This window comes from Rhamphochromis sp. 'chilingali', assembly GCF_963969265.1.
Source record: "Rhamphochromis sp. 'chilingali' genome assembly, chromosome: 19".
In the NCBI taxonomy this organism is placed as follows: domain Eukaryota; kingdom Metazoa; phylum Chordata; class Actinopteri; order Cichliformes; family Cichlidae; genus Rhamphochromis; species Rhamphochromis sp. 'chilingali'.
This window is the reverse complement of record NC_137946.1, coordinates 27,752,228-27,772,822: the sequence shown is the minus strand read 5'-3', so window position 1 is coordinate 27,772,822 and position 20,595 is coordinate 27,752,228. Positions and strand designations below refer to the sequence as shown.

Sequence of the window (20,595 nt, the reverse complement as noted above, 5' to 3'; positions counted from 1 at the left end):
TATTCCTAAACACGATGTCGTATAATTTTCAAAGACCCGTGCTCTGGTGGGCGTGCATGCTTGAATATAACTAAATCGGAAACCTTCTTCATTCATCCATAAATCATTGTAGATTCGTGCAGACTGCCTTCATGTGAAGTATCTGGGCGAGTGGGATGATACGACATGTAGTGTGCTGCTCTCTATTATCATAAGTAAATTGTGGTGGCGGGGAAGCTGCAGCATCTTTTGCTTGCTGGTTTGAGAGGATGGATGGATGTCTGTAGATGAAATTCAAGGGAAATGGGGGGAAAGAGAGAGAGAGGGCACTTGTGAGAGTGATGCCAAAAGGATGAAATGAAATAGAAAGCAATCAAGGTGGAGGGGAGGGGGAGGAGAGGCAGAGAGGAGTCCCCATCAATCAAAAGCTGCTTTGGCCTGTCTTCCTTCGCCGTGGCGAGGGTCCCGTCAGGACACGGTCTATATATGTGTGTGTGTGCATGTGTGGGTCACAGCCTCTCTCCTACATTTTCCGTGGCCCTCAATCATCCTGATGCCTCAGCACACTGGAGGGATCAGCCAATCACAGCTTATTATGACTCACTATGTCATAATAAGCTTACACTCACTTGTAGCTGCTCATAAGGGTCGACTTCAGGGCGTGGACAAAATTTGTCCAAAATTTGTCCCTGCCCCAATAAAAACATAAAAGCACCAGAAGAATTCATGTCTACAGGGAACCAACCATGCCTCTGACAGGGGAGGGTCCTTTTTCATCAGCAGCAGGTCATTTTTACTCCCACCTGCAAATATGATTATGAATTGTGAGTCCATACCACCATCAGTAGCTTAGATCAGATTAAAATAAAAATCATGACTAAACATAGTTATGTGAGACGTGTCTCAAAGTACAGAAATGCCACTCTCATCTAGAGAACAAAAGAGCGAACCATGTGTCTATTTCTGTGCTGAATTAGCAGTTATTGTAATTTTTTTAAAAGTCGAGAATGATTACTTCAGAGCAATCGACGGCTATCTACATGTTGAATTATTACCTGGTGCCTGCTGTTTGTGGTTTCCTTTAAGTAATAAAGGCCTTTTTTTTTTTACCATAAATTGAAATAAATATGTGCACAAAGATCAGGATTGCAGCAAATTAAATGCCTTCGCCCCGCTGAAAATGCTCCACTGAAAGAATTTTATGATATTACAGCCACAGCAAACCTATCTGTCAATTTTGCTCAGTCAGTTTGCCCCTGAAGGACTTCTGGATGAAGGATGAAGACAGTAAAGTCAGCTGAGCATGATATTACACCACATTGATCTTGAAACTGGCATCTTGTGTGAAGTATATTAATCTAAGGCCAAATGGTACTGCTTACTGTCTTTAACTGGCTTTCCTCAGCGTGATATGATGATACTTTATGTATTTGTGACGTATAGTTGGACTAAATAACTAAAACCTGGAAGTTAATTGAAAAAAAGTTTAATGTGCTTTTTTAAAACAGCACCTCCTGTCAGGAGAAGATGTCATTAGCAATTAGTAATAGACATTGTACCAAGTTTCACAGCTGTGCCTGGGGAAAAATACTTAAAAATACTGTTGTACTCTTGTATTAATAGCTCAAATAGTTGCAGCCTTACTCTTGCCAACTTTAGTATAAAGGTACCCGGTCCTGGGAATCTCAACCCAAGGTATTCTTAAAAGTGTTTTCCAAGCTCTGGATTCATCAGCTTTCATCATCTTGAGCCTCTTGCCTCATGTGCACAGAGACATATGTAGGTCACTTACACCGTATGTGAAACATGAGCCGTCACAGTCTGCACAACAGCAAGAGATACATTTCAAAGCATCAACAGAAAGTAAAGGAATCACGGAGTTGTGATTTTGTCACTTTTAACTTTATCCTTGTATTTTTGTATTTAATGGTGCCTTTTCATCCTCTATTTTATAAAAAACTGAAGTGTTAAAACATTTATAAAAGTCAACATTTATAAAAATCATTCATTAAGTTAATATTACTCTACATTTTTCTCTCTATAGAGCCCATGCACATTATGAATTACTCCAAAAAATAATAATGATTTTTCCTTTATATGTCACACAGTGTATGTTGCTTCTTGTTTTATATCACAATATGTGTGTACTACGTTTGACTGTTATATTAGCCCAATGATACATGCCGTTCTTTAAGCCACACCTCCCTAAAAGCACACTTTATTCTGATTGGTTGCCCTTTGCTGGGCTTCCCCAAGTAGTGCTTGTAAACCACACCTCCTGATCTCAGCTTTGGCTCATGTCTGAAACCATATAAGGGAAACCATACACATGCCAGGAAACATGCAAAGCGAGCTGTTAGAGTTTTTGGCTCATCTGGATTATTTTTACTTAAATCCTGATCCCATTGTTTGAAACATCCAACAGTATCCAACAATTTAACAGTATAAAAGTGATAATTAATAAATGGGAAATAATATAATATGATCACTATCAGGGTGCCTACAGTATGATAGAAAAGTGTCCACTATTTGAACAAATTACTTGTAACGCCAACACTGAGCTGCATAAATTAAGCTTCACGCTGCAGTAAAAACAAAGCTTTCCTCTCCAGTTACATCCACTTGCATCAAGTAAAATAGCTCCCACGCTATTAGGGATTGCATCATCATAATACATAATACATACACCCACCCGACCATGTGGATTATATAGCATATTATTATGAATCTACGCACGCTTCGGAGCTTGATCTCATGTTTTTGTTTTCACTACAGATTGGCTACTGGAACGACGCAGACAAACTGGTGCTGATCCAGGACTCTCCGCTGCTTCCAAATGACACTTCTGGCATGGAAAATCGAACCGTTGTAGTCACTACAATCATGGTAAGAGACCAGCATGTCCTCAACCAACGCGCACACTCATGCATGCAGTAATATTCAAAGTAATTTGTAATGCCAGGAAGTGTTATTAACAAGTGCCTCTGCAGATTACACTGATTCATATGCAGAGCCAGGAGTGTCAGATTTAGTGGATACACATCATACATCACAAATCTCCGACACTGATACGAAAAACATGACGGTCGGCTGCACTTTTTGCTTGCAAAGTGTTTCTGGTTTGTTTTTCTGATGTACTTTTTTTGTTACATGTTTTAATATATTAAAGGGCATCTTTAGTGGTAAAATTTTAAGCAGCAGCCAGATGAAATTGGCAAGGGCACATATTCAAGTTCAGTGCTCACAATTTGGCACTTTTATAACCCTAAAAACCTTTAAATTCTGCGCTACGAGTGACCAGATTTCAGAGATAAGTCTGCTTAGTTACATAATTTTCTATTTTTAAAAAAACTCTTAAGGAAAGGGGATTTATTTTTATTACTTCAACAGAAATTTCAATAAAACATAACACAGCTGCAGGACTAACTGCCGTCACTTAGATTTTCCTTTATTGCACCAATAAACATCATAAACAGCTGCCGTTATTGAGGGTTTTTTATTTTTATTGCATTTTATAAAGCAGTGCCATACATCTACAAAAGCATTTCACACACACTGAATTGCCTTTGCATGGCATGCGAATCTCAAGCTGTAGCAGCGACTCTGCGGTGGCTGAATAGAGTAAAGCAGCCAGATGTAAATGTAGCATCTGAGGGGAGGAAGGAAGGAAGGTAAGGAAGTGGGAATGGAGAGTCACAGCTCAGCAAAATCCTCCCTCTTTTCAGCCCCTGATGAGGAACCCCATTTTAAGAAACTGATCCCCAGTTGGACGCAAGCAGGATATGAAAGCCCTTAATGGCAGAGTGATGGACACAGCAGCCTGAGCCAAAATGAAGCCCTAAAGACACTGGGCAAGAGGAGAGACACAGCAGCTGTGTTAATGGATACCCTGTTTCAGAAATCTGAACAAGAAATGGAGCCGCTCAGAGCCATAATGGAGTCCCTCGAGAGGATAATAAAATGCAAATGGAGGGGGAAAAGACAGTCCTCTTTTCTTTTCTGTTTTTTACGGACGCCCTCATGGATGGACACCCATTGAGGCCTAAATGGATCCCCCCACTCCTACCATCACAGCATCTGATTTCTAGCATAAACAAGCTCCAACTACACCTGCTAATGTGTGTGTGTGGTAGTGTCACGCATTGTCATGCTTGGTGTGTCTGTGTGGCCAATCACAGCTCGAGAATCACCCCAGTTTGCGATTGTAGTGTTTTGCAAAGATCTCCAGAGCCTGAAGCGTAAAGTAAGGAAGTGGCAGTGTATAAATATACATGTTGTCTAAACCTGTCACCTTCTCCTACTACCTGCTCTACCGTACAGTACATTACACACTCCGAGGGCTTCCTGTAAGCCTTAAAACAGCTTAGAAAGACTTATGCTCTCATAATCATCCCAGTTCATATCGATCATGCTTTTGTGCAGCATGATAATATAGTTACATTGTGACGGCTGCCTTTCATTCCCGCTTTTAATGTTTGTTCTGCGTGTTTGTGAGAGTAATGTTGGCTTAGCATAAACTTAATGAAGCGTCCAAGTTTTATATTACATCCATCTGTGTCTTAATGCGTTTTAAGAACCCTTTGCAAAGTAGCAGTTTAACATGTCGTGGAATATGCTTGCTGATTATCAGGCCTACACTAGCTGCTCCCTGGCCTAAGCCTGAAATAAGTTTTATGATCTCACTTATATTTAAAGGCGGATAGCTCCTCTACCCCAGAAACCTGGAGACTGGGGCATGGCAAAAGGGGGGGCATGGGGTGGCACCAGTCCCCTCATGGAAAAAAATATGAAAAATTTAGGGAGGGACAAGAGGGTTTGGTGTAGTCTTCCTTAATGCATCATTGTAAATAAAACTATTCAATTTTCAATAAATTAACTTGCATTCAAAGCTCTTGTGCTAATTCTAGATGTGAAACAATGAAATTTAACTTTTTATCTTAAAATCAAGAATGTGTGAGACATTGTTTGACCCATCGGCAGAATAAAAAATCTTTAAGATCCTACCCAGACTGGATTCTGTTCCTTAAATGGTTGAATCATGTTCTTTCATGTGGTGGCCACATGTTACAGGGCAGCCATCTTTCTCACAAAGTCATTGTTGGTTTGGTCTGGAAACAGCCATGCCACCACATTTAAATAAAATAAAATCCCAGAAACCGTTTAATGGCTCTTCTCTTATCTTAAACCTTTAAGAGTTGTCTGTATTTAAACAACACAAAAAATGACAAGCACACACTAAACCAAACCACAGTTGGAGAATCCATGATATTGATTGGTTTTTACCTTTTTTTTTGCCGCTTGTTTTGTCTTCTTAATTTTTTTCTGTGCACAGTTTAGCTGTGTGTTGTGTTCCTTCTTGTTTGTCAGATTTGACGGCTGCTTTTGGCCCAAAGCTGAGGGCTTAACTCTGCCCTTGCTTTCACATAATTCAAGCGGGTCCACCAGGTGCCCCCATTCTTCAGACCTGAACCTATCCTGAGGCCATATTTCTGTTGTTTCTTCTCCACAAAGTTATATGATTTTATAAGAAAGGCTTTCTCATAAATAAAAATGACATGACAGTCAACAAGTGCAAAAAATACTTCACCTTCACTTGCCAGTAATCCACATATTTAATGCCAGATACTCGCTGCAGTCCACTTGTGGTGCTGTAGCATCTTAAAAAGAGAAAACAACTTTCAGATTTTTTTAGTACATCAAAGCTGAGCTCCCAGATTAGCATGGCTACAGTCTAATCTGTTATAATCCAGACCGTGCCCTTTAAAGTATAGAAGCTGTGGAGAGTTTTTATGTCTTGTCACAACACAAGGTCATACTGTTTTCAAAGTGGTGTTTAGTTCTCTTTGTCGTGAGCCTAAAGCTTTAAGAGATAGCTAAAAACCCTGTGAAGTCTTTGGCTTCAGCTGACCAGAGTTTGATGAATATTCAGAAAAGCTCCCGTGGACAAGGACGACGTTTGATTGTGATTATATGGGCAGTAAAAAGGCTGTGAGATTTGATGTTGTGTGCCTTGGCTTAAAACTCCCTCATTACACATCTTGGCACAGTATCAACCTGCCAAAGGGCAGGAACTACATAGAAGTCCTGCAACAGCGGTGAAATGTTTCGGAAATGGTTTTGCTGTTAGGCTTCACTGTGGTGCTTAAAATCCCTGTTGATAACGCACCTACAACCCGGTCTCATTCAAATTTCGGGGTGTCAACCCCAAAGTTAGCAGATTAATTTCCAGACTGGATTACTCCAACTTTGTATATGCTGGACTGAGTAAAAGACTGCAGTAGGTTCAAAATGCTGCTGCAGAAACATCATCATCATTCAGTGTATAGCTTCATTTGGTTTGTTTCAGGTTATGAGTCAGATCTTTTTTATCGTCACATGTCATAATCTTAGGTGAATTAATCAGTAACATTTAGTAATACCAAATTCCTGAATGGCTCTTACAGTTGCAGCTCTAAAACTCTGGAATCACCTTCGTCTTTAAATTATTTCTGCCTTTAAATCCTCCCTTATTCTGATTATTTATTGTTCTGTTAACTGATGCATTAATTGCTGTCATGTACTTTGGTCTGTTCTTTTTAAAAGAATTGAGTACTTCTGAGCATTAAAAGAATTTCTAGTGGACCAAATAAGACTGGAAATAATGCTAATAAATGTTCAATTAAATTAATTTCATAGGCCTCTAACATCAGAGTTTCTCTGAGTATTTTGGTCTGAAATTTAATTCAATTCTGTTGTCATTTGAACATCTTCAAGCTCTTTATGCTGATTTTTTTTCCAGGCATTGAGGGAACCTTCGGCCAGTCACCTGTGGACAATTGTGGGGGGCAGCCAGAGTATTTAGAAAGCAGATATCTGGGCTCAACAATTCAAATCAACAGATAGTGGACAAGAGAGGTAAAGAAGAAGGCAGGCAGGATGGAGCCGGTGGAGATGAGTGTCAGGGGTGATTTGTGATGGAAGGATAGCAGCAAAAGTGAAACGGATGGTAGTGAGTATGGTTTGGAGATGGTGGCACTGACAAAAAGACTGGAGGTCGAGCTGAAGATGCTCACATTTTCATTGGCAGTGACCAAAATGCACAAGATTAGAAATGAGCAGCTCAGGCTGACCAGTTTGGAGACAAAGTTAGAGAAGCAAGGCTGATTTGGACATGTGCACAGGAGGGAGAGTGGGTACATTAGACAAAGATGTTGACAGTGGAGAAAATTTCTGACAGGCATACTTTAAGCTGCAGGTTCTTCATTGTCAACATTTATGCTGATGAAAATTACCCAGAAATGGATCAGAGCACGTAGCCTTATACGACAATTAGGGGAAATGAATTCTGCCTGTATTCAAATTACAACATTCATCAAGCTGAAGCAAACAATTTGCAAACAATTTTATCAGTTAAAAAGTTTTTTTCTAGATCTGACTAAAGTAAACTAGATGAAAATAAATGAGAGGTTGAGGATAAGAATGCAAAAATGTTCTTGAGTGAGTCACTCTGTGTGATTGTGGGAATGAAGGGCACGTTTCTTAAACCTTATAAATAGTAAATTTGTGATTTATAGACGAATGTTGTCTTTTCAACCACGTTTTACATTTCTAATTATATTTTTGCATTACTGTTGGGAATCGCAAACTTTGGCTTAGAGTGGCTGAAGCTTTCAGATCCAAAACCCTTGACTGTAGCACCCAAACACCTCTGCTGTGAACAAAAGCAAAATGGAGATTCACAGTATATTCTCTGTGTGCGCTTCAAATGTGCTCCTCTTTTCAGTGTCGTACACTCAGTCAAATAAAGTGTGATTAGTGCGTCTAATGGCTGCTGATGACTAAACCCCGACATGAGTCACTCATGGAGAAGTAATAATGTGTGTGAGAGCGTCACACAGTTTGGTTTTTGCGGTCAGGTTTTTGGACAATGGGCCATCATTCTGTTATTGCTCATAATCAAACAGAATGTGCAGCAGATTGTTTGTCCTGCGTAACGTACAAAACACTCACACACAAAGCCAAATGGCCAGATTTTACTAATGTAGACTGTGTGTGTGTGTGTGTGTGTGTGTACGTATGGATTTGTGACATGCAGTTGGCCCTGTGGTATGTGTGTGTGTGAGAGTGTGTGTGTGTTCTAATGGCATGTGTAATTAGTCTCATTAGGCAGTGAGTGAAGCCGTGCGGTTGTGATTATTGACCAGCCTGTCAGCCATGCTGGCCTTTACTGTGAAGACCTCTGAAGTACTGCTCTGTTCTTGTGCCAGAAACACTGACTCCCTCTGCTCCTCTGGCTGCCAGCACTGTCATACACCCCGCTATCATAAATCATATGGATTAGAGCCGATTTCCCTCTGATATAAATCCAAAAACACTGGCAGAGATCAACTCGCAGATTAAGTCATCATCAATAAAACGCTTGCGATTCATTAAAAGTGTGACATGAGTTCCATTTAAGACCCAGCACAAGAATTCCTGATTCCTGTAGGTCATCAAGACTACCAAGGTCCTCAAAGAGGACATTTAAAGTAGAGATGTCCATCCGGACCACAACAGGGATGTTTTCCAACAACACCAGAAACCCTGGGATGGAGGTGGGTTGCAAAGTGGCTTGCAGAAGCACCATGCAGGCCGAATAAGCTTAAAGACTAAACTTTATGTGAGCTATCAGCTGCTGGGGTTGGCTGTTGAGGTAATTTGATTGCTAGCTGACCGGCCAGACCAAACGCTAAGCTCAGTTAAACTTTTTTGACAATGTTGTTAAAACTGGTAATAAAATGATTATCAGTGTTAATCTTTGTGTAGTTCTTGGGGATTTTGTGTCATTTGCTAAATGCTGTTCTACCTCTCAGACAGTACAAAAGACAGACCTGCAGGTCTAAATAGATAGAGGAGTTAGCTGACAACTTTCAAAACACTAGGATGGTGGTGGCGAAAGCACTCATCCTCGGGATTTCACAAACTGTCTGTGGTACAGTACTATAGTGTTATCACAGCAAATATTCAGTCTCCTGTCGCGTGGTAAAGGAAAAAGCATGAAAGCCTGTTTGAATGAACTGTTACTCTGTCGATTAGTTGTACCCTGAGCTAGTAAAACCTGTATATAATGCATAAATCTGACATTATTCAGATGTCCTTTGGACTCCATGTCCTGACAAGCTGGAAGTTGCAAAATAAAATAAAAAACAGGAATTTACCATAATAAAAAAAATCTAATTAAAACTGCAACAAGAGCTATTTCTTACTAGCTGTACTGGCACCCACTGTACTGCTGCACAGAGATGAATGTGGGGAAAAGGTGTTTTCAAGAGCATTCAAAGTGTGTTCTCTCTTTTTACCTGAATTCCTGCCTAATTCCTGTCTAATAATTCTCTCTATACATGCACGAACCGAGTCCCTGGATACTGAAGGATATCAGGATATCTAGATTACTTTGTGATGAAGAGGACATAAATGTGACTTTTAACTATGTTTTTATTAGCTTTGCAGCTTTTCCTCCTGACAAAGACCTCTCCCATGGACATTCATACATTAAGTAATTAAGTAATAAGAATCCACAGCAACGTTTTTAGCTCAGTGAGCTACCTTTCTTTTCCTACATTAGGACACCTGAGGGATTAAATGAGCAGTTAAACTCATTTACACTGGCAGGAAGTGGCGCTTTCACTGATCTGAACCACAATGAAAGTGACAGTTTGACTAACTTTAGCTTGCTTCTTTGCTAATGATGTCAATATCAAAATACTTTCCAAAGCTACAGTTTGTTTTTTTACCTTTAAATGAAGACTGTTAGGGCTTGTGTTTGAACTTCGGGGAGCTGGTTATTTGTCGATATTAGTGATTATTGAGCTCCATTTTTTTCAGCTGGCATCAGCTAGTGTAGCTTTCGGGTAGTAGCAGAAGGTATTTATTTAAGTCCTTCATACACAAATTGATCTCCAGGCTGTAAAACTACAGTTTTGCTTCATTTTGTGCTTATCAATTTTGCATTTAATGCAGTTATTATGAGGTCTGTCACACACAGCAAACCCAGGGTAGGATGCTGATTATTTTCTGAGGCAGTCAGCATAATGTGAGGCTAGTGTTATGTGTAATCTTTTTCTTTGACATGTTACATAAATAATGCACAAACATAAAGACGGACAAGGGAATTTGATATGCAGATACAGAGTATGATTGATGCTTTATAGTTGTGGGAAAATGTTAATAATTAGTTATTGATAATTTGTTAAAAGGCTTGGCAAATGATTCATGTTAATATTATTAATGAGTTATGGAACCTTGTAACCCACTACAAGCGTCCTTCACTGTATTTTAGTACATCGTGCCATCATTATGTTGTACAGTAACATCTTTGCTGTGCCGTAGGCTCAGCCGGGCATTTGCATTCTCTCCCTGCCATCGAGTCTTTGGTTTACCTTGCTTTGGCTGGCGGCAATGTCAAGCAAACACATCTCAAGAATAAATTGCTCCCATTCTCAATATGCAATATGCTGCCATCCATGACAAAAGTAATTTGTTTGGAAATATGAGTTCAGAAAGCATGCACGGCTGACATTTAGATCACTTTCCGAGGAACAAGAAATCTAATGATATACAACCTTCCTCTGGTCACAGTGTAGACTGATGTAGCCACCCCGATTATTTAAGTGGTGGCATTAAGTTAATCAGTCTGACTGCATCGAATTTCTCTGCTCCTTTCTGTTCCATGTCTGTACCCCTCCTCTACCTTTTTTTTGCTTAGTCATGTTTTCTGTCTCTGTGACATGCATCTATACAAATGCTTTGCCTGCCTAAATGATGGTGTGTGCTACATATTAAGAACAGTCTATGAATATCATAGCTACTGTGACGGCTTTTTGAACTGAGACATCTCAAGGTGCATCTGACTGTGAAACTGAGGGACACCGAATGTTTAATTTATGAAAATAACATCACGTTGTATTCACCAGGACTTAAGACTAGAGACTAAGACCATAAACCCACCAAGAAAGCGATTACTGAAGTCGTAGGCCAAGGGAACCGAGGAATTTTTCTCCAATAGATTTCTATACAACTGTAACTCTTTTTACAGCCAGACTAGTCGCCCCCTGCTGACCACTGAAAAGAATGCAGGCTTAAGGCACTAGGCAAAGCAAGGAGTGCAGTGACTATAGCTGTTTTTACAAATTCTCTGTAATTCTTTAGACTCAGACTTTTTAGCTATAGCATGTCAGTGCTGTCTGTGTGAACACAAGTTATGGTCTTTCTCCTCCCACCTCCTTCGCACTGATTTTCTGGTGATTTCACGTGACTAAAAAGTCAAAAGTATCCAGTTCGACGTCACCCACGTGTCAGTGAGCTGTCCTTTAGTTTAAGGAGATTCTGTTTAGATGCCGTAGTTTATAAAAGTAGAAAGTTGTTCAGACCTGATCTTTCTCTCCTGTAGCTGACGTATGAAAACTGCTCACAAAAATAGAGAAATTATATAAATCTTTGTTCCATTTATAGATTATTATCTTTAATTGTGATGTAATATTTCTTTTTTTACATTGTAATGAAAGTCATTGATGTTGTGTTGTGAAAGCCGATCAGGATTCTATCACATGGATGATTAAAAAAAATGTACATGGCTTTCAGGTCTAAAAAGAGCCTTAAACCTGCATTCCTTTTGATGGCCACCAGGGGGTTGCAAAAAGATTTCCAGTCATATAGAAGTCTATGGGAAAATGTTTCTGTGCCGTGATCTCTGTAAATATTTTCCTGCTCATCTTGAATAAAAACATTGAGTCCTTTTTGTGAATTTAAGTCATTCCAGCTGTTAAAAAGGATGACTATACTCTTTGTTTCTCCCAGTTTCAAAGATGGTGAGGCTTCTTACCTGGACTTCCCATTAATGTGTGATTTTTACTGTGACAACGTAAATCTTATATGCTGTGTATGCTCTGCTCAAATCACAAACAACTAAAAAAGACAGTTAAACTTTCTTACGACTGCAGAGGTTCATGGTTGTTGTTATCTCATCATCTGATTGATTAATAGTCATAACATGAGCTTGTAGTCTTAAACTAACCTTGCTCATTGTTGAAGAACTGAATGTTAAACTTTAAACAGGAAATACGCAGCTTTTCCTGTTTTTAAAACTTGAAGCAGAAATGCTGTGAGCACCAGGGATAATGCACTAATTTAGCCTCGTTTCACCTTCTGTGCCTCGGGAAGTAGCTCAGGTCGTTGACTAATCACAGGGTTGGCGGTTTGATCCCCGACGCTTCCTAACCGCATGCTGAAGTGTCCTTGAGTAAGGCACTGAACCCCAAATTGCTCCCAGTAGTCAGAGAAGCACCTCCCATGGCAGCTGAGTGTGTTGGTGAGTGGGTCCATGAGATCGATTCAGGTTAAAGTGCTACATAAATGCAGCTATTTACCGTTTCTCATTACAGCTCAAGAATGCTGATCACTCGGTTAGGTCTGAAAATGTGCTTTAGTCTAAATAAATAACTGCATGTATACATTTAAAACAAATTTAATGGTTTCAGTGTTTAAGACTGAAGAAAATTTAGTTTATGTACTAAGAGTCCTTTTTATTTAAAGGGTTTCTTTTCTGTAAACAAATACTTAGTAAGCTGCTTCCAGACTTTGGTGCGCCACCCCAGAAAATTCAAATACATTGTGGTGTTTGAGCATTTTAGAAATTTACAACCTTCATGAGGTCAAAAATATTCAAGATGAAAGCTTACACTGTGTGTATTCTCCCTCTTTCCACATAATCTGAGCTCTAAGTGCAGTACCCAAAATTGACCAACAGGTGTCGCTTTTTTGCCTGAAAGACACGACTCATTCAGGTCTTCTCGTTCTTCTTGCCCCAGGCAACAATTACAAACAGTGACGGGGTTATGAGATTTCGCTGCTTTGTTTGTTTGTTAGCAGGCTTATTTTGGATTGCTTTGCATGAACACTTTACCAGCAGTGGAGCTTGGCCCAAGATTTGGACTTGATCTAGTAGAACAGATTCTTTACCATTGCAAGAGAAAGCAAAAAGTAAAACATTTCACAGTCCATCTTGTGTATAATAAGTGTATTAAGCTGAAATTGAGAAAATTAGGAGAGATCATGAGAGTAATCCGGATTCAGATCCTTCTGGATCCAGGATTCAATTCATGCATGGTGTGGAGGAAATTATCCACGTTTGTGGAAGTATCTAGTCATAGGCTCCTCTTGTTTGTTTGTTTCATTTGTCGTCAGGCCTGAAAATCAGATTCTTCTGTCAATACTTATAAGAATGCATTGTTAACATTCAGCAGTCTGTCTCTGCCATTTCAGTGTTTCTAGGATTTGTTACTACCTCCAAAATTTAATCAGTAAGAATTGTGCGTTTTATCATCTGCATGCCCTATATGCAAACCAAACAGGCACCTCATCAAGCCGTTGCTCCACAAGTACCTTAATCCATCATGGTATTGATGAGCTACAGTTCAGTGCTCTCTATTTGTGTGTCACTGCACAAACCCTCATGTCTGCGTGTCTGTCTGTCTGATGGTTTGGTTCACTGGTTATGGTCCCTTGTGTAGGAGGGACCCTACGTGATGCTTAAGAAGAACTGGGAGATGTATGAGGGCAACGACCAGTACGAGGGTTACTGCGTGGATCTGGCTTCAGAGATCGCCAAACACATCGGCATCAAGTACAAGATCTCCATCGTCCCCGACGGAAAGTACGGCGCCAGGGACCCAGAGACGAAGATCTGGAACGGCATGGTCGGGGAGCTGGTGTACGGGGTAAGAACTTTTGTTTTCAATCTTTTTTGACGGAAATTATCTTTGTTTTTTTTTAAGTTTTTTTATGACTCATTTCACTGAAGCTTCAATTTTATGCTGTCAATAGAAGTCAAGAAGGTATTTACAGAGAATATGGTGCCTCCTCCAGATCTTTTTGTACTAACAATACATTTGTACAAAAGCTTGGTTTCTGAGAGAGAGAAAAAGACTCTGATCTTGAAAGCTGAAAACTGAAATTATTGATCAAAATCTACATCATTAAACCTCAAACCAAAAGTCGATGAAAGAAAAGATACATAAAACAAACTAAAGCTGCTGTTGTAAATCTTTGATGAGTATGACATGAAAAAAGTCTATATTTTAAAGGCTGAATGATAAAAAAAAATTATATTGATAAATTAAACTAATTACATTTTGTAAGCTCATATTAGTATTACTAGTATGTATTAAGTTCATATTATGCAGTAACTGCCAGGGCTGGAGCTCCTTGAGGCTGCATTCAACACCGTCAATACATGCAGACTCCTATATTAAAATGGCTAATATTAGTACATTAAAAAGCATTTTTTTAATTTGATTTTTAAAAAAAATCTCTAGAGCTACAACTAAGCAAATAGAAATTTTTTTCTTTTAACTTACCCAATTAATAATGGGTGTGTCAGCTTCTACTTACTGTTAGCTGTTTGCTAGGTATCGCCTTACGCTACAGTCACAGTAGGGAAAACTGTAGTTGGAGACCACGGAAACCAAAACAGCTGTGCCACATGAATTTGCGATCTTGTTGCCTTTGAAATGGTCGCTCTGAGGATGGAAACCAGGTCTGTGACCACAGCAGTCAAAGGCCATTATTATCATTGCTATATTTACATGTTAGTGCTAATTAGCAGCTACCTGCTTCTGTACAGTCTATGGAAGCAACTTGCTAACCCAGCTTGCTAACATTAGCACCATATTGGACCATTTTACCTTCTCCACCAAATATTGAATCTTCTGGCTCCAAAAATGTTAATATTGAAATGACCAAATCCCAAACATAAAGCTTTAAAATAGTAGTACACAATCCAGAAAGTGCTTTTATATTAAGTCCCTTTTTAACTGCCTGGCCATTTTACACGGGCTCTTTAAATTACTCTAGTTCCATTACCGTTTGTTCTAGAAACAAGAGAAGACAATTTTACAGACGAACGTATAAAATAAGTCCAGGCAGCCTGTATGATACTTGTGTGATAAAGGGTTAACATCAAACGGCATCAACAAAGGGTAAATTAACAGCAGATTAGCAAACACGGAACAGAGAGATTATATGTAAAAGCTTATTTTCTGCCCAGCTAAGATAAATAACAGACCTGTCTATCGTAGGGTTAAATAGATTCCTTAAATCATAAAACGCTCTATATGTCTTTTTCATGCAGAATTTTGCCTTTGCAGAAGCTTTTCCTACAGGAGCGGTTTTTCTTGACCTGCAGAGAGCTCCGTCTGAAGCACTGTTTCTGTTTGTTGTGGCCATAATTAAGCCCATATGAAATGAAATCGCGAACAGTCTCTGGTGTTGTTAATGCTAGCAGGATGAGGGGAATTAGGGGAGCATTAGAGCAGAGCTTTTGGAGGAGAAACACAGGTGTGGAGCTTGTTAAAGAATCTCTGAGGACATTTGATTTGAGAACGAGGTGTCTTTCTGCTGCTCACCTTGATGTGGGATCAAAAAAGATGCAAGGATGTGCATGAGGAGTGATAGAGCAATTTCAGGGCCTGCTTGTGGTTTTTTACTTGAATGTTTTTAAGGCGAAAAACACATTTCACTAGGAGGAAACATATAGAAACCAATAACAAGTGAAGATAAAAAGGACATAAGTACAGCTGAGGTCTCACTCATGCTTTTCTATTCAATAAATGTGTGATATTGTACTTTCTGTCTGACACTATGATTATTTTCCCTTCATCTGCTGAGAAAAAGCTATAAAATTCATTTTTCCCAGAACAAAAAAAAGATCCTTTTGATACTTTCACGAGCAGCAAAAGCATTTTGTTTAAAATGTACAGTCAAAAACCAAATCTTTTTTTTTTTTTGTGATGAGTTAAGTGGCATTTTCACAAAGTGGCATTTTTCTCGCCTGCGCCTCTTTGGTGCTGCAGTGACTCACTGTGAAGTCGACTGCGGCGAGCGTAAGCAGAGGCACAGTTCGGGATGTGTCAGGACTGATCAAGCAGTACAGTGCACTTTTGGTGTAAAGACTAACCAGGTTGGTCAAAAGTGCAGGAACAAAAAGTGCAGCTCTGTTCTCTGCTATTTTCATCTCTTTAACTAACTGAGAGCAGAAACGCAGCCTGCCCAGTAGAATTGCTTTGATGGGAAGACATGCTGAGCGACATTACTTTAATGTAAATCCCTTAACAGGAAGATTTAAGTGCCGACGTGCTGCTTTGGCCAAGTACAGCTGGCATCACACAATTTTGAGCCATTTGGACCCTTTTAATCTCACAACAGAAATTGTGTTCGTGTACTACGTCAGTGGAAACATAACCAGAAGTAAAAGCTGCATTTTTAGCATCGCAGTATGACTTTAAGGTCAAAGTTGTTGCAGTGAGACTGCAACAAAGAATTTCAGCCAATGTGATGTCATTCATCCATATGTTTGCATTTTGAGGCTTTGACTGAAGAATTTGAAGCATCTTGTATTTTTTTTTGAACCAGCTGTCATAAGTGAGGAGCAAAGCTGGCTGAGAATCGAGCACACTGAGGACTTGTCATTCACAAAGCAATCTGGAAACCTATCGCTGGTCTGGTGGCCAACATTTCAGGGCTTCTGTTGTAGCTAGGACATCTGGAATAGTGGATAACAGATATCCAGGCCAAGACTTCCTCTTTTGTCCACCAGCCATTGTTAACTATCCATCCATTCATTTACTTAACCGCTTATCCAGTTCGGGGTTGCAAAGGAGGCTGGAGCTTCTCCCACGTGGCTTGAGAGGTGATGATACACCATGGAGAGGTTGCCAGTCCTTTGGGCCAACACAGAGAGACAGACAACAACACACACTCACAACCAAACTTGTGGCCAGTTTAGAGTAACCAATTCATCTAACAAGTACAGAGATACATGTGTGAGAAAGCCAGAATAGGTAAAGAGAACCCATCCAAGCAAAGGCTTAATGTGCAAACTCCCCACAGAAAGCCCCCTACGAACCAGGAGGTTTAAATCAGGAAGCTTATACCTTGTGGCACAGTGATGTGGCTTCTCCCTGTGCCTGTGTGGGCTCACTCCAGATACTCTGGCTTTCTCCCACAGTCCAAAGACATGCATGTTAGGCTAGCTGGTGATTCTAAACTAGCTACGGATTGCGATTGGTTGTTTCTGTCCTACCCCATCCCTCACCCTGTGACAGCCGGGATTGTGTCCAGCACACCTGCAACCCTGAAAAGGATAAGTGGGAGAAAACTGGATGGACGGATCCTAAATAACCAACTTGTCAGCAAACATTGTGTTCCTTCTTTTCACTCCGATGAATCTTTTGTCTTTAACTTTTTTGTTCCTGGTTGTTATACCTGTGAGCAGAAGGCAGTTCCTTGTCCCCCTGAAGCGGCTGACCTTAAGACCTTAATGCCTCATTGTTACTCGTTTATGCCTTAAGGACTTTACACACTGGACGTATAAAATTCATGCAAATATTTTTTGCATTCAGTAAATTCTTTAGACTCACCGATTCTTAATGCAACCATTCACACTAATTGCGTAATTTCGCTGAATGAATTTGTGGCTTTTATTTTTTTCAGATCAAGTTGGGTTTTTCAGATATTTCCCATGAGAATAAATGGGTCAATGCATTTGGCACCAACTGCGCTCGTAGCTCAAAACACACACCAGTACTGATATGGAAATGGTAAAATACTATTTTACCTCAGATACACAACAAGATGCTGCTTCTGATCAGTTGACTCTGTGAAATGATTTCTTTCGTTCCCATCTCTGCCGACAAGAGCTGCAACTTAATCAAAAACCCTAAAATATAACTGCTTTTATTTTTTGTTTTACTCTTAACTAGAAGCATAATCCACCAAATGAACATGGTGATGTATTCAGTAGCCTTTGAGCCAACAAGTTCACAGAATTCATTAGTAAAGTTTTTAGTGAAGTCATAAATTAAGCTGGAAGTGAGACTATTTTCTAATAGATTTCTAAACAAACTGGGTTTTTTGTAGCTATCATGTGTGTTTGCAAAGCTGGCAGCTTATTCTACTGTTATCATGTGACTTCTGAGGACATGCCAAGTGTCAGCACTTCTTCCCTCTAAGGCATTGGTTAGAGGCCATTCATTTCTCCCCCTGCTCTGAACAGAAAAGATCCGTTCTACCACAAAAGCCCCTGCCTCCTTTTAACCCTGCCTTGTATTTTAGTGCACACTAAATGCCCTGAGGCTGTCATCTTAGTGCATTTTGCTGAGGATGAAAGAACTTAAATCTCTTTCATTTTCTTTCCGCCCTCCCTCTTTTCTCCTTTCCTACCTCCTTAAGTGCGCGATGGTCATAATAAAACTTTAAATTCTTGCTGATATTAAGCCCTTTGCTTCCCTGCTGGGCAGACAAGGTCACAAGTGTTGCTAAGTCACTAACTGTAATCTGGTTTGTGGATTTTCAGCAAGTCGGTATGCACTTTTTCCACAGCTGCAGACCTCCGAGGTGGCCGTTTCCCCTTTTTTTGCCTTGCTGTGCTGTAAGCATATTTCTCTGACATATTATTTTATCCTCCCTACTCATTCCCCTGGAGTTTGAGCTAAGCCTTTGAGCATTAGAGAGGATTTCAGAATTTCCTTTTCAATTTCTTTCCCTTCTCTCTCTGTCTTAACTTGATCACTCCGAGATGTGTTCGGCTGCCATCTTCAACTTGATCGCTCAGAGATTTGTTCAGCCAAGGGAGAAATTCATTACGTGAACAATGTCATGAATAAGAATGACACCATCTGAGTAGGAAGAAGAAACTGTTTTTTGTTGTCTGAGGGTTGGCTAGCTATTGCCCTTTGGGATGCATCTGTGACTAAGTGGTGTTTGATTGTTGCATGGCCGGGCTCAGAAAGATGATCCATCATTTGCATTTGCTTATCGGTCATCATTTGGGTTCAGGGAGGCTAATCAAATTCCGCTTTATCTCGCCTCCTACAGAAAGCGGAAATCGCTGTGGCCCCTTTGACCATCACGTTGGTCCGGGAGGAGGTGATTGATTTCTCCAAGCCCTTCATGTCGCTGGGCATTTCCATCATGATCAAAAAGCCCCAAAAATCGAAACCAGGGGTGTTCTCCTTCCTGGACCCGTTGGCCTACGAGATCTGGATGTGCATCGTGTTTGCCTATATCGGCGTGAGCGTGGTGCTCTTCCTGGTCAGCCGCTTCAGCCCGTACGAATGGCACACCGAGGAGCCCGAAGAGGGCACCGACGGTCCGCCAAGCGACCAGCCCCCCAATGAGTTTGGCATCTTCAACTCCCTCTGGTTCTCCCTGGGCGCCTTCATGCAGCAGGGCTGTGACATCTCCCCCAGGTAAGACAGCATCTCGTCAATTTTTACAAGTATTTTGTTTGCTCCAAACTCTACAGTACATTTTTTTTTTTTACTCAGGATACAGGCACATTACACGACCTCTAGGCCAATTATAATCACAATGTGCCTTCACGTCAGATTGGATTGGGTCTGTGTGAGCGTGGATGATCGTACTGTACAGATGACTCTGTGTGAGCGTAGCGTACTTAAATCCCTCGCCTGTCAATCCAGTTAGGACCGTCATCATTAATTCAAACATGTTTGATTGACACAAATGAAAACCGAACGAGTCTCGACACCCTGCCGTGACGAGCAGTAGTCTGTGACAGACGAAGGGGGGGGAAAGAACACATTAATATGTTGTTCGGGCCTCGTGTTTTTAATCACGTTTAACACATCGCTGCCGCTGAAGAACAGCAGTCAGTCTTTTTCAAATGTAGCTCATTTTAAAAGTGTGGGCGTGTGTATTAAACAGGATGGAACATGATTTGGAAATGATAGTTGGCATGAGCGTGATTTTTTTCTTTTTTTTTAAATAAAATCTTTATTTACTTCTATACTATGTAAATATTTATGTCATGGATATGAAAACCTCATCATTTAGTACTTTTAAAAAACAAGTCCAGACAGTTTGTCAGCACAAATGATTAAATAATGTTGTTTTGTGTTACTAAGGAACATAAAAATGATCTTAAGGAAATAGTTCAACCTTTTGGGAAGAATTTATTTTTGCCTCCTTTTCTTGATACACACTCACTGCCCATTTTATTAGGCACATCCTGGATCCCAGTTTGCCTTCAGCTTTAAGTCTTCGTAGCACAGATTCAGCAAGGTGCCGGAAACATTCCCCAAATATTTTGGTCCATGTTGACGTAGTAGCATCACAAAGTTACTGCAGATTTTTGAGCTCTACAACACATGATGAGAATCCCAAAGGTGCCTTAGTGAATTGAGATCTGTTGACTGTGGAGGCCGTTTGAGTACAATGAGTTCACTGACACTGGCACATTATTTGGCTGGAAACAGCCATCAGAAGAATGGTACACTGTGGTCATAAAGCAGTAGGCATGGTCAACAACAATACTCAGGTAGGCTGTGGTGTTTAAACAATGCTCAGTTGGTACTGACGGCCCCGAAGTGTGCCAAGAATATATTGGCCACACCATTACACCACCAGCAGCCCGAACTAGGCAGGAGGGATATGTGCTTTCATGTTGTTTATGCCAAAATATAAAATATACCTGGTTTGATTGTCTATTTTACTCTAACTAGAACGGTAATTGACCAAATGAACATAATGTTGTGTTCGGTAGCATCTGAAACTAAATGCAAATTCTAGCCTCAGTTTCTTGTT

General features: G+C 40.2%; 1 protein-coding gene across 6 annotated transcripts in view; it reads left to right on the top strand.

Annotated features, from left to right (window-relative positions):
- gria4b (glutamate receptor, ionotropic, AMPA 4b) overlaps nt 1-20,595 on the top strand; it is a 171,349-nt gene that overhangs the window by 121,804 nt on the left and 28,950 nt on the right. For 5 of the 6 annotated variants that reach the window (XR_013969934.1, XR_013969935.1, XM_080867374.1 and 2 more), the window contains 3 exons: nt 2,755-2,865; nt 13,506-13,712; nt 18,868-19,241. Coding sequence is in view for 4 of the 6 variants with exons in the window: in XM_080867374.1 (XP_080723500.1) it covers nt 2,755-2,865; nt 13,506-13,712; nt 18,868-19,241 (692 nt within the window). In the remaining 2 variants the exon portion in view is untranslated. Of the gene's footprint in view, nt 1-2,754; nt 2,866-3,704; nt 4,975-13,505; nt 13,713-18,867; nt 19,242-20,595 lie in introns of those variants that run through there. The other variant, XM_080867376.1, reaches the window with a different exon arrangement.